At 30.2% G+C, this 14,667-nt stretch overlaps 1 protein-coding gene across 1 annotated transcript; it reads right to left on the reverse strand.

The window, feature by feature from the left end:
- Positions 1–1,945: 1,945 nt before the first annotated feature.
- Positions 1,946–12,647, reverse strand: LOC132746250 (carbohydrate sulfotransferase 9-like). The gene is made up of 3 exons (XM_060735332.1): positions 12,416–12,647; positions 4,844–4,899; positions 1,946–3,358 (listed from the first exon to the last, which is right to left on the reverse strand). The coding sequence occupies exons 1-3, from the start codon at positions 12,525–12,527 to the stop codon at positions 2,135–2,137; spliced, it is 1,392 nt and encodes a 463-aa protein (XP_060591315.1). The 5' UTR covers positions 12,528–12,647; the 3' UTR covers positions 1,946–2,134.
- Between the last annotated feature and the right edge of the window lie 2,020 nt (positions 12,648–14,667).

Below are 14,667 nucleotides of genomic sequence, written 5' to 3' on the forward strand. Positions count from 1 at the left end.
ATATGCAAAACAAACAAATATCATCTATTTACTGAAGGTGTACAAATGAATAAATAAAACAACACCTAATAGGATCAATTTATACCTTAGACATTTAGCTTTAAAAAATGGTATTGAACGGTGCAGAACGCAAAGAGTATTTTATTATACAAATTACTACACATAGACAGAAACACATGTTCTGCAAAACTATATTGTAGAACAATTAACAAAGCGAGCTCTTCAGATCTAAATAAGCAAAGTCGATCATTAATCCCATTAACAATTCATCACGTTAAACCCCAGTCACACTAGAGCTTACGATTACTTGCGACCACCGCCGACTTGTAAAACTGACGATCATCAGCGATTGTCTGCGACCGAAACCATTTTTGCACAGATAAATTTACTTTTGCGAGTATCGTAAGACAAGTCATCATTGACAATCGCACGACGGGTCATAAGTAAACGTACGATGGTCTCAAGATTGCGTGGGATTACTTACGACTACCCGTGACATAACATGCGATCACCTATAACTTGTCGTACGACCATCACACGATTACTAAAGACTACGTAAGATTATCAATGACTAGTGGCGATTTGTAAAGACTGTCGTAAGATTGTCGCACTTCCGAACGACCATCGTGCGACAGCCTTAAGACCTTAAGATCACTAGCGACCTATTTGATCGCAAGGAGGTTTTTGTGCAAGCTCAAAAACCTCTCTACGACTGAAATTGGTCGTGCGACCTAAATAAGATAACATGCGACTGTCAAAGATCATCGATGACCGTCGTAAGACGTTTTAAAGATTGTCCGCGACCAGAGGTCACTGGTGATCGTGAACTGGTCTTCACTGGTCGTAAGCTCTAATGTGACTGGGGCTTTACTTTTATACCATTTTTAAGATTGCATACCATATCATTATATGTCATTTACTGAAAATTAAAGCAACACATTTTAGAAACTTTTAGATATTTCCCCAGGGAACATTATGAAATCCTATAATTGTTATAAAGATAACGATATTTGTGATTAGATAAAATATTTATATAAAACATTTGAAAATGCTGGACATTATTTTGTACAACAGATATGATATTGTCGACTTGATTCACTGTCCACAAAAAAATGATTTGGAGTAATCAATCCCAAATAAAAAAAAAACACTTTAAAATCTAAATATACATGTATAATCTTTGGCACATTTATTATTTGTTCAAATGCAATTAATTTTAATTCACAAGAACATTTTAGAATAGGCTTTGATATGCCAATATTGAAGGTCCAACTGGGTATGCATTATTAAATCCCAATCAAATGGAGACAGATTACAATAAGGCTCAATCAAGTGGTCGAATGACTGTAGAGAGAGTTTTTAGGATGTTAAAGTAAAGATTCAGGTTTGGATAATTGTTATGTGAACAAAAAAAAGAAATAAAACAGGGATAGGAAAGTAAGTTTTAGACATCAAGAGCTTGGGACGTAATTTATAGACACTTAGATCAGCCCTGTTCACCCAAACAAATATGCTGACACACACTTATGGTCCTTCTAAAAACGCTTGTCGCGTTAGATTACTTGTAAGAATTTCAAACATACAATATTATATTTTTATATGAGTGGTACTATTTATGATAAATTGCATCATAGTTTTGTGATTTTTCTTCTTTAAATGTGTGAGAGTAAAATTGTAAACCCACACAACCACAGATTGTTAACTGGACTGTAGGGATAGGTTATCCTACTTCAGAGCATGCTCGTTGATTGGCTCATGTTTTCTGGGGATTTACTTATTGTGATGACAGGGAAAGGGATAACGAAGAAAAGTCATATTTGGATGCTCGTACATTGGTTACTTTTTCTGGGGTTTCATATTGCGACGGCAGGGAACGCGTTTTCAATGTTGCCTTTGATACAAAAGAAAAATAACACCAAACGACTCCGCAATCTAATTTATTACTAATTTGTTACTTATTACATTCGAAGGAGAGAGTTCCTTAAAAACATTATAGCTGTCAACTCATTCCATTTTCTTGTATTTGATTGTAATTATATTGAGTATATAATTATGTTTGATTGAAGTAAAATCAACTACAGTAATTTGTTTATTCGTGATACAGTAACAAAACTAAATGAATCACTAACATTCATTAATCAAACAAAGTTCTATTATATCCAAATAATTTAAAATCATACTCATACACAGAAATTATGTCATTCAACAAGTCCTTTGGTATTTTCCTGTATGCATCTAGCATCATTGTCCGTTTTTGTTTTTTTATATTGATACCCAATTTTTTTTGATTTTCTATAGTACTTAAGACAAAATCTGTAAATATTTCAGTCGTGCTATTGAGAAATGCTGTCTTGAGCAAATCATTCCTCGGGAAAGCCGTTCGTCTGTCTATATAGCCGTTATATTGAAAAGCTAACCACAGTCTCTTAGCAACATCGATTTTTTTGAAACATCCTTGTCGAATGGCATTTTCTAAATCAAAATTATATTTTGTTAAAGTTGTAACTTCTTCATGAACCATATCTAGTTTTGTTGTATTTTCCTTTAGAGATTGTAAATTAAACTTAGTCAATATGTAGTCGGCATCTAATCCAAACGATTCTTGTTTACCGATGACGTCATATTGCACGTGACAAGGGCTACACACCTTGTGCAATCTTTGCCAATGCTCATTCAATCCATTTTTATACGTCAGCTTTATAAATGTGAGAAACTCCTGAAAAGTTACATTATTTGCACAATATCTTTCATAATCTGTGGCATTTGGTCGAAGTTTTTTCACAACAAGCAAAGCGTCCGATCGCCAAAAGTCGGGAAGAAGAAACTTGTCTATATATGCTGACCATAACCTTGTGAACGGATCACGAACAAACATAAATGACTTTCCTTTTGTCATCAGCATCCGAGCGATTGGATTTTGCACCTTCCACTGTTGAATGTTTTTCATGGGACCGTAATGTACATAATTTCTATTTATGTCTGAGGGCTTTTGTACATTTTGATCTGTCCGGTAGTCTTTCCCTAGAAAACGAAAAATACGTTTCCAGAATGTACACCCAACCTTTGGGACTATACAATAATGTATATCCTCTTTTTCATATGTCAAAACTGTGCCACTCTGACGAATGTTCTGCCAGTATTCATCTTGCATGTAATGCGAACATCTCTGACGTATTAATGATAATCGTTCTTTCATAATTGTATCCTTTTCTTGAAATTCTGGACTTCTATTTGTATTACCAGATGAACTTTCTTTTTGTTTTGTCAATGATATGTCTTCTTGCCACATTAATTGTGTTTTTGTTGTCAAATTTTGCAATGCACCGTCTGTTTCTTTTATAACACGTACACTCGTATCCTGAAATAGAATAAATAAATGAATGAATGAATAAATAAATAAATAAATAAATAAAAATAAATAAATAAATGGACATTTTCCGGTCGAGGAAATTTAAAGGCACTTTATGTCTCAGAAATGCACATTTTTGTCAATTCTTAAGAAAAATCAAATATGTGTTTGATAAAAATTAAATAATGTATTTAGACCACACTGAGGGAATTAATGTGCCATAAAGTAGCAAAATGTAAACAAAGTAGTATTTTGACTTCCATACAAAATACTCATTCTCTATAACCATACCAATAACCAAGAAAAAAACAAATACAGAAAAAAAGGAAAAATGGGTGCTAAAATGTATTAATATTTGAACAGTGTAAAATGATACCAAAAATAAACGTTTCTGAGAAATGAAAATGATTGCATTATTTGGCTTTGAATGATGTTTGGAATAGAAATAATGATTCTTGATACATATAACTTCAAAAACATTCTTTTTAATTTAAACTAGATTTATACAATGTTATAGAGGAATTATAAATATTACATTTTACTTAATTTATTGACTTGTGTTCAGGGTGTAAGTCATTTAGCATAACCTGTATCTTTATATAAACGAGTGTGAACATTTAATAAAAAAACTCATTTAAAATTTTCTTCTGGCGTTTCATGCAATTATAAATAATGTATTTGTCACGTCGAGACAGAACGTGGGTGAAGCGGAATTATCTACTGTTCATTAAACAAATCTGAATATATAGAAGAAAGTTAAATCATACCCTCATAAGTCAGAACATAAATTTGAATGCTTTTCATACTCCTGATGTTCAACTTTGATTAAAACCCTCCACAATTAGTTATGCGTTTTTGTTGTAACAACTGACATAGAACAATTCTTAGTGAAACGCTACTAATTTAAAACATGAATTTGAATATTTTTCATACTTCTGATGTTGAACTTTGAAAACTTTGAATGGACCCTACCCCCAACACACATTTATTTACATGCTTATTCGTGTTTTTGTTGTTGCTATTTTATTTACTTCGCTGGTGTTGTTAGTTTTTTAAGTGATGAAAGCTCTTGGCAAAATGCATGTAACATCATGCAAACCTTTATTATATTATACCGGTATCTCCTATATCTCATATATATGCACCTGGATAAATTTGATTTAACAGACGTTGGTTTTAAAGGATCTCCACCGAACTCAAAAGCCTTAAAAATCAATTTAAATTTCCTACATAGATCAAGTGGAACATTTGAAACAGGCAGATATGCAACAAAAATACAATAATAATGAATTTATTGCATCGCTGTTCAATATTGGACAATTTATTTACAATTAGAATAATTATTCTAAAAAAACAAGTGTAGGCATGATCTGAAATTTTGCACACAAGGACCTCCATCAAATGGAACATAAAGAAAACAAAAAGATTTCCAGTCGAGGATAAGTATAGAACATTTCTAATTACAAACATCAAAGAGAAATATAAATAGCTTACAATGTCGGCACTGATTAACGATTGCTGGGACGGATCTTCTTGGAATAAAGAAGAATCTGCAAACATAGAATAAATGTAAATTTAATATATAATATCGTAACATATGATTGATACAAAATTCAACAACAACAACAATAGCAGCAGCAACAACAACAGAAGCAAAAACCCATAGACTTTAGCTGTTTTATGCATCAAACATTAAAGTATGAAAAAAAAAAACATAATTAATTTCAGTACAAAGTACAAAGACATTAAAGCTAAAGGTAGTTAAGATTCAAAAATAATAAAAAAGGTAAAACAAAAGACAAACATTAAGCGTAATAAGAAATATTTTAGAATCTTATTGTAAATTTTCTAGGCAATTTTATTTTTTATAAATCTAAACAGCAATTTAATTGTATGTTTTTTTTTCTATTGGTTATAGTTCCGTTCGAAAGGTAAACATATGCTACATAAAAGCTAAAAGTTAACATGTATTTCATTGACTTCATATTGCTGATTTTATTGAAATAGTTTGGCTTATCTAGAGGCATGCAGCCATTAAATATCATCAAATGTTGATAAAATTATGACTTGATTTCACTTTTCTACGGACAGTTCAACAAAAAAGAAAGGATGGTGCGTCTTAGCCAAAGACAAACAATTAAGCCGTCAGAATAAAATACACAACACATCATTGGTTCATTGTTGGAATAGTCAAATTATTGAAGACATTTATTCAAAACACAATTTGTGGAAATTGTATTCATTCATTTATTTCAAGTTTATTTCAATCATTAGATCGTCTTTTTTTATACTTTTATTCTAATTAAAAAAGTCTGAAATTGTTCTTGTTCTATTTTAATAATGCTAATTGTCTTGATTATAACAAGTGTATTCTTATTTACAACTTATGTCAAATAAATTATTTTGTCGTTCCTCTCAGGAAAATAATTCTGTTTTACTTATAGTTTTCTTTGTATGCACCAAATTTTGCTTGTTTGAATTGTGTATGTACAAATATGTATTAATGTAATTGTAAATAAAATAAGATATATAATGCCACTGCTATAAGAATTGTTAAGATACTGTTTCTTTCTCTTGCTTTTGGGCAATTTTCTACATTACTAACTAGAGGGCAAGGACCTTCCTAGGCATGCCGTATTAAATATGAAAGACATCGAGTTAAAAGAAAAAAAAAATAAATCTATTTTTACATCAATGACCTTGACTTGCCAGAATAGGAAACCATACAAGGTCCTATTTTCAAAGTGATAAAAAGGAAAATAACTGGAACAAATGGATTGCACAGTTATATAACTTTGAATATGATGTACTTTGTATGGATAAGTAAGTATGGAAATTTTAAAGCCACTAGTATAGATAGAAATTTAACATTTTCAAAGCGCTGGAAAAAGGTTTGTTTTGCATTTTCTTACTCTCTTAAAAATGTTTGTGCTATAATAATCGAAGATCATACAAAGTTTAGATTAATTGCAATATATAAAGGTCTTTTTTTCTGGCTGCCTATATGTCGATATGTAACTGTAGCATATGCCTTTGAGGATTTTAATTTTATTGTTATGACATAAACATCATGTATTTTACTTTAGACAATAATTGCTTACACACAATATTAACACATACATTAACAAATATTAAATGAATAAAATATCAAATATGAAAAAAGTAATAACGCATTTATGATATTAGAGTCATTACATAAAAAAACATCAACATGTCATTACTTATATTGAAAATTAGACAACAGCTTCAACTTTTCTACTTTGGACAGGAACAATTAAAAAATGACACTGGCCCCGTCTTCACAAAGATTTAAGGATCAGGATCAAGATAAGGATCAAATCTAAAAACTCAAATATTCTCCACCGTTTATCCTCATAGATAAATGATAAAAAAAGGCCTTGAAATAGAATATTTATGAAATTTTAGAATAAATCTATTGTTATTTTTGCAAGATATAGACATTTTACAGTTGATCCAAATATTGATCTTGATCCTAAAATTGATCCTTATTTTGATCCGATTATTTTTGTATTTGTTTTATTATTCATCAATTTTATCCCAAAATTGGTTTGTTTCTTTGCAAATCAGCAATTGTTTACATTTTGAATATGTAGCATTTAATTCTAGCAAAATATGATCAATATAAATTATATAAAATAAAGTAAAGAAAATCAGGATCACTTGATCCTGATCTTTTTTTTACTGAAAACAGGGCCAGACTCTACAGCATTCATGTTACTTGATTTCTGTCTCCCTTCTCCACGAAGAAAATCTTAAACGTGAAATAGCTATTAACATTTTAATGTATGCTATACTATCAAGATACTTATCTTTCCCAAATGTGCATTTAATTAAACAGTACGTGACAGGTTTATTTGAATTATTAATTTCTGAAAACCAATATAGCATGTCGATGATTATAAAATAGATAAGAAAAAACTAATCTTGTCCTATTGCCTTGGCGAATATGTCATCTGCCGGTGAATATCACATCATATTCAATGGCTCACTAGTCAGTAATTGTATAGTAATAGAAATATGAATAAATAGTCAATATTGTGTAAAATATTTAGTTCAGCGTTCTCTAAAAAAACACATTTCACGAGTTATCATTTGTACAACGGATATTATTCCTCATTTTAACAGCATATTTATTTTGACAAATTAAATATTGTTTAGAGCAAAATGTCACCAATGACAAATAAACTATTAAATCGTCTGGTAAAATGAAAACTGAATATCAAATCACAAGCGATTAAATGGTGGATAAGTTCTGTGGCAGATTTGGCCTGATATGTTTTGTTATATGATTATGTAAGCAGAGAATGCAATAATTAAAAGTAATTGATATGAAAAACACACAATTATTTCCTTGGAAACGAAGACGGTGATTTGGTTTAAACATTATTTATACAGCATTACATTTAACATGTAAACAATATTTACAAAACATTTTGGGATTGGACAGAAAGCTATAGAGCTTATGAGTGTCCTCAATTTACATTGGCACAGTTCAAAGCATTATCATACACAACGGTTAGTTGAAATATTCAACGGCATACACATAATAGTCAAGTTTTTTTTTTACAATGAAACAAAGAGCAAAAAGTATAAAGCAAAAAAGAGAAAAAAATGATTGAAAAATAAAGCAACCCTATAAAAAAGACAAAGTGATATTTTAGTATTTTTTTCGTTTTAGAATTTAACAAAATAGACAAAATAATATCTTATTTGATTGCTTATAGTTGCATATTAGCAGATACACAAAATAGAAATCACTGAATATTTAAAGAATAAAAAAGATATAAGAGAAAGGGAGGAAGAAATTGATGAACAATGATGGAACAATAACAAGGAACTCAGATGCATAATCTAGTAACTATCCAATATGTTTAGACATCTCTGATCTTAAGTACGCTCAAGGCGTTTTTTTTTTATCTCTGATATAGTTTTGAACTGATTTAAAGATTGATACATAAAAATCATAAGATAAAGTTGTGGAACCGGTACGAATAGAATTGATTGAAGGAATATAAAATTGGGAATAGTCCTTATAAATTCAGGTCGTAGGTTAGTATATTTAGAGCATCCAAGAAAGCATTTTCTCTCGCACCGGAGAGTTGGAAATACTCTTATCAAAAAGACGGCAGAAAGTGAACTACATTCTTTCATGAAAAAAATGTAACTTGCTCTCACCGCAAAGAAAATGGACATGTACCCTTGGCATATAAATATTTAGAAGTCGCTTAAATGACGTTAACGTTTTAGCAGTTTGTATTTGAAATGGAAGAGAGTTGTAATCACAACAAATAGTGATTTATTAAAGGATATAAAGACACTAATTTGGAAGTATATTTATGGATATTTACGATTTATTGCCTTATAATAGACAGCTTAGAGAACTTAAATCGTGATATTTTTCATTCTATTTGATTAGGCGGTTCACCTATTTCAATTTACGATCCTCTTTCATTTTTATCAGTTATTGCTTATAATGAAGAGGCAGATGAAAAATTGTTATATTCATTTCTAACAAATGAACTATGGAATTGAATAAAAACTATTAGAAGCAATTGAAGGTTTCTATCAACTGATAAAAGAAGAAATTCAGGTTCACAAAACAACCATTTTTTTCCTTAAATAAAATTTTCATGTTTCAGGGTTTCTTAAGGTAAATAGTTGTTATCTGGATATAAATTATTCTTAATAGAATTTACGGTGTATTTAAAGAAAGATGATATGATGGTGTTAATTTTTTTTTTTTTTTTTTTTTTTTTTATTGGGGGGGGGGGGGGGCACTTAAAATCTTTAAATCATTGAGAAAATGTTTGTTTTTTATTGGTAAGATTGCTGTCAGACAGCAAAATAACCTCAAGCACGGAAAGTCAGATACTGTACTTTTTCTTGTGCTGAATAATCCTTTATGCATCGTTGTTGTTGTTATTGTTGCCGTTGAAACTGTTTTTTTTCCAGTTATACATATCTCTTTTTGGCATTTTTAAGAACATTGAAGGCTTCCGAGGGATCACTTTGTTTCCAGAATTTTGTACTTCACAACAGCAGGTGTCAAGTGCCGTGCGGCAGCTGTAAAAAGTTGCCCCGTACTTCACTTCAGTGTTGTTATATTATCTGGTCTTTCGGGATCATTGATGCCAACACTATAAAGTGTTGAGGATTGAGTACCGCTCAAGCCGGTGCTAGGAGGCGTGAGGGATGTTGCACTTATTCATTATCCCTCATGTACAGACTCAATCAAACCGAGTCTGCAATTCTTATGTTATTTTGTTGTGATAAATGCTTCCGAGGGATCACTTTGTTTCCATGCAAAATCACATCATTAATTTGTTAATATTTACTTATCACAGGCCGCTTCAATACTTAATAAAGATGTTTATGCTTTGCAAATATTTATTTATGCGTGAAAATGTTTTCAAGATACTCAAAATAACTACATTAAGCATCTATTAAAGCTGAACACCTCCATTGTGTTAATTATATGATAAATAATAAATAATAAAATTAATTGAATAAAAAATAATAAAGGATAAAAATAAAAAATGTTGTAAAACGTTTGTCAAGTGCAGCATTGCGTGACTTTTAAAACGTGTTGACTGTAATATACTCGTATATTCTAGGTTATTCCTCGTAAACTACATGCCTAAGGATAGAATCCAAAGCTTATCGAATATTTAGACGTGCGTTATTTATAATGCATTAAATAATTAAATAACAGATCAATAAAATCTAACTACAACTAAATCGACAGAAAATCAATATATAATCGATTGAAATATATCATTATCAACCATTTCAAATTTAACTACTCATTCAATTCAATTTAATTTCAATTTAATTCATTTATTCCACTCAGATCATGCAAGCATGACGTCATGAGGTAACAATATATTTACATAATAGATGAGGCTTCAGAATCAGACAGTATCATTATAACGCGATATATGAATTATTAACTTAAATATTGCTGGAGAATTTGCAATTGCATGTTAATACACAGTTCTGACATACTCAGAAGAGCTATTTTAGAAACATGTTTATCAAGTAAAAATACTTATAAGCAGAGTATGCCTCAGAAACGAATCTTTTTGCCTTGTTCAGAAAAGACACAAATGAGTTTTAAAACAATTAAAAAATTGGTTAAAAGAATTTTATATATCTTTCACCTGAGCAAAGAAGCTACAATATTGAAATAATTTGTCATAAAAATAGTAAAATGTTAACATAGTAGTATTTTGACTTCCATACGAAATATTACGTATATAAAACTGTACTAATTGCAAAAGGTAGCAGCGGCAAATGATAGCTCAGGTGATAAGTCTAATAAGTAACTCTAACAGGGTACCAAAATATAAAAGTTTCTGAGAAATAAAAATAAAAGCATTTCTAAGGCATAGTGGGCCTTTAATAATTCAAATACTTTCAACAGAGATTACCTTCAACATAATTTACAACGTTACAAGTAACCCAGAAACTTGATTGTAAAAAAAAACATGTAGCACATCCTGATTTATTTGTATCTTTTAAAGTTTGCATATCATAAAAAATGTAAACACACATAAAAGCTATGTTCAAGTCGTATGAAATGTTTTATAACTTTTGAAATGTTTTATTATTTTTGTATAACTATTGTCATACCAGGCTTTTTAGCATCTTAATCCTAACAAAATGCAAAATCATGAAGGAACGACGAAGTAAAACATTTTCGTTTTCGCCTTTGGCATCACCGCCTTTTTTCACTGTATTGCCACATTCTTTACAATCCGGTTGTTCAAGCGTATGCTCACAACATTAGGAACGGTGAGTGCTTACAAAATGTGACAAAGATCGTAAATCAAATGTAAAATCATTGTAGTTAACATACTCGTTATATTTGACTCTATAACTACAGCGTGAGTTGACTTATGGCACATGTGAAATAAAAATTGGCATGCTGGAACGTATTGATGTGCGAGGATGCGATGGGCAAAAAGACAAAAGCAATATAAATTATGCAAAAATACGAAAATATGACAAATAAGAGGTATACACGCGAGACATATTTTGTCGCATAATTGCGAAGTGTTTTCGTCTACTAGCTTTTTCACCTTGAAATTAAAAGATGCAAAAATACTCAGGATTACAAAGTCAGAGTTTGTCCGCTGTTCGAACTCTTAAATGGCGAAAAGCGAAAATACGAAACGATGAAATGAAGTAGATATTGAAAAAGAAATTGAAAACAAGATATTTGGTAAAAGAATATCCAAAACAGAATAAATCAAACTGACATTGAAAATGATAACATTTTGCATCAGGTGGGCATTACTTTTTCAATGTTAAATGATATTAATAAGATCTTTTTTCTCAATATGTCACCAAGTTAGAACTTTCTTTTGTTAAATGGTTGTTAGTATTGCTGTTATTTCTCTTTTACATGCTATTGCATAACATAGCATAGTATATAACATAATAACATAACCCAAAGCATAGCATAGCATAACATAACAATAAATGTAATTACATTCATAGTCATATCAAATCGCATATTAAACAAACATATAAAGAGCAAATATATGATTAACAAAGGATTATTTTGTAACAATATCTCTTACATTTCAACATTTTCTGTAATTAAGTGAACATTAATATTAGACCACCTCTGTCAGAAATAATTTCTTAACAATTTCTTGTCTGGAATTTATTGCAAATAAGAAGCTTTATAAATGAATTTACTTACATTAATAGTATTTTTAGTCTATAAAGTGTCACATTCATTTCTCTTTATGCGTTAAATTTTTAACGCATATTTCTGCCAGGTTTGTTCATTTGTGCCTTAAATATGATATTTATGATTCTCAATCAATAAATTAATCAAATAGAGATCGTTAAAATAAACACATTCTTATTTATTGATACAACCATCCTGTCTGTTATATTACAAGTATATTTTCGGTTATTTAACTTTATCAAAAATATGTTTTATGCAAAAAACGATATGATATAATGTAACATTTGTATGCTTTGATAAAAACGGTTTAATTTGATCTAAAACAAAAATAAACTGTTACATACCATTTTTGATAAAAGTAAATACTAAGCACATTATGATTATTGTTTGTCCAATTAACAGTGCTTTAGAAAAACCACCCTTTTGTAATCTCACTTTAATAGCTGAAGATTTCATCAAGTAGATACAGTACACTACTTTATGTTTCAAATACAGAATACTATCCCCACTGCCTTTTAATAGTATTAAAATATCGCACAAGTATGGGAATAAATCCGCTTCAAATAAAACGTTAGCTTCGAGTGTTTCGCTATTCCTTTCATTATCTGTTCTGGATAGGGGCGTCGGCAATTTTTATACAAAACATACTATTTATCGTCTAAGTATTTTTTTTACAATCAGCCTTTAATTTTTAAGCGTAAACTGTCCGCTTTGATAATATTCTGTAGTGATTCTGGTGCAAATCATTTTTTGTCTTCTATTTTTCGAAGTAAATGGGTTTTAGGTTCCTCGTGAATACCGTACCCATAAATACATTTGAAAACATTAAAATAGAGAAAATAAGAATCCCTAAAGAAAGCCCAACACGGCAAAATTGAAAATGTTGCAGACTCGGTTTGATTGAGTCGGTACTGTCAAGTGCAAACTACCGTCCACGCTCCCTAGCACCGGATTAAGCAGATTTCAACATTTTAACATGAAATGGTAAAATGTTGAATTTAGAAATATCCACAGATGTGTTCATACGGCGGTTATCATGGAACCTTCAATATGACACAGTAGTGCCATTTCATGAAAAGCGGTATATGATCCCCAAGTAATAAAAAGCGTGTGCCCTATACGAGAAAACAATGGGCAGAACTAAACAAAAACAGTTTTCAACAGAGGTGCTTTCAATAAATGACGTCAACGCAGTCGATAACTCACTCAGTCCTGTACTGAATTTCACAATAATTAACAATGGAAGAATATAGATTTTTAGTGCCAAATGATTAAAAACGAGGCTCATGAAATAGTAGACAAATACTTTATTCAAATAGGTGTAATGTTAAAAATTTCAAATACAATAAATTTTGCTCAACCTTTTCAGCTTCAACTAAAGACATGATAAAATGAGTGTAGGTTCAATACTGGCTTTACTGAACGAGTTGAATAAAATTATATTATGCAAGTCTCAGGCGAGCAGAATATTATTTTATTCATCAAGTTCAATAAATTTTAGTAATGAACCTATATGAATACAATATTCTATTTACTACATACCCAAAATAAGAATTGTTTACAGCAGAAGCAATCATTTCTTTTTAAAGTGACGCACACAAATTGAAGCTGACATTACCGTACATTAATTAACGCTTACACTATGTTTTCATAATGCAAGTGACGTACGTCAAAATATATGCACAACTGGGCACTACCATTTTTACGGAAAATGTGCTATTATAGTATATAAAACTTGCAATCAAATAAAATGTTGTTATTGTTGTTGTTTTCCTTTGGCAATTTACAACTTCTATAAGCTTTGAAGAATAACAACATCAGATAATATTTGAATATATTTAAGAGAAAGTTTGTTTTTCTAAAATCATTTTTGTTCGTTAAATGATATGCTTAAATGGAGAGAAATAAATTCCCTAAAGAAAGTCTTAAACGCAATTGAAAATGTTGCAGGCTCGGTTTCACTGAGCCTGTTCATGGACGGTACTTTCAAGTGCAAACTACCGTCCACGCCCCCTAGCCTAGCATCGGCTTAAGCAGTATTCAACATTAAAACAACATGTAATGGTAAAAAGTTAAATTTAGTATCATCCGCAAATGTCTTCATGCGGAGATGATCATGAAACCTTCAATGTACATAGAAACAAATGGACGATTCTTAAAAATCTGGAAAAAGGATGATCCCCCGAACAAAAGTAAATATGTCTTCTTCAAACGTTTCTAATAAAGTTTTGATAGTACAAACCTTAGCATCAGTAAAACTATATTTTATAAGTCAGTATACAGATTAATAATAAAGACAGTTTAAAAGCGCTTTAAAGTTTTAAAGTTTTTTTAATCAAACTTTCCATATTTGTAATTTGATTTTTATATAATCATGATAAAAGTTTCATGTTTAAAAGTAACAGGTGTCATTGAAATAATTTTTCTACATAAAACAATATGATCATCTTAAAGCTTAAAATAATTAATTTTACCTTTATAGCATATGGTCACATCAAATAGTAAAACCATCCTTACTAGAATTAGAATATATATGTATTATTCTAGTTTTAACATGTTTATTGTAATCTTCATCTTCAGTTATCGGTATTGATTT

Source organism: Ruditapes philippinarum, unplaced genomic scaffold, assembly GCF_026571515.1.
Source record: "Ruditapes philippinarum isolate M1 unplaced genomic scaffold, ASM2657151v2 ctg5543_1_1_1_1, whole genome shotgun sequence".
Taxonomy (NCBI): Eukaryota; Metazoa; Mollusca; class Bivalvia; order Venerida; family Veneridae; genus Ruditapes; species Ruditapes philippinarum.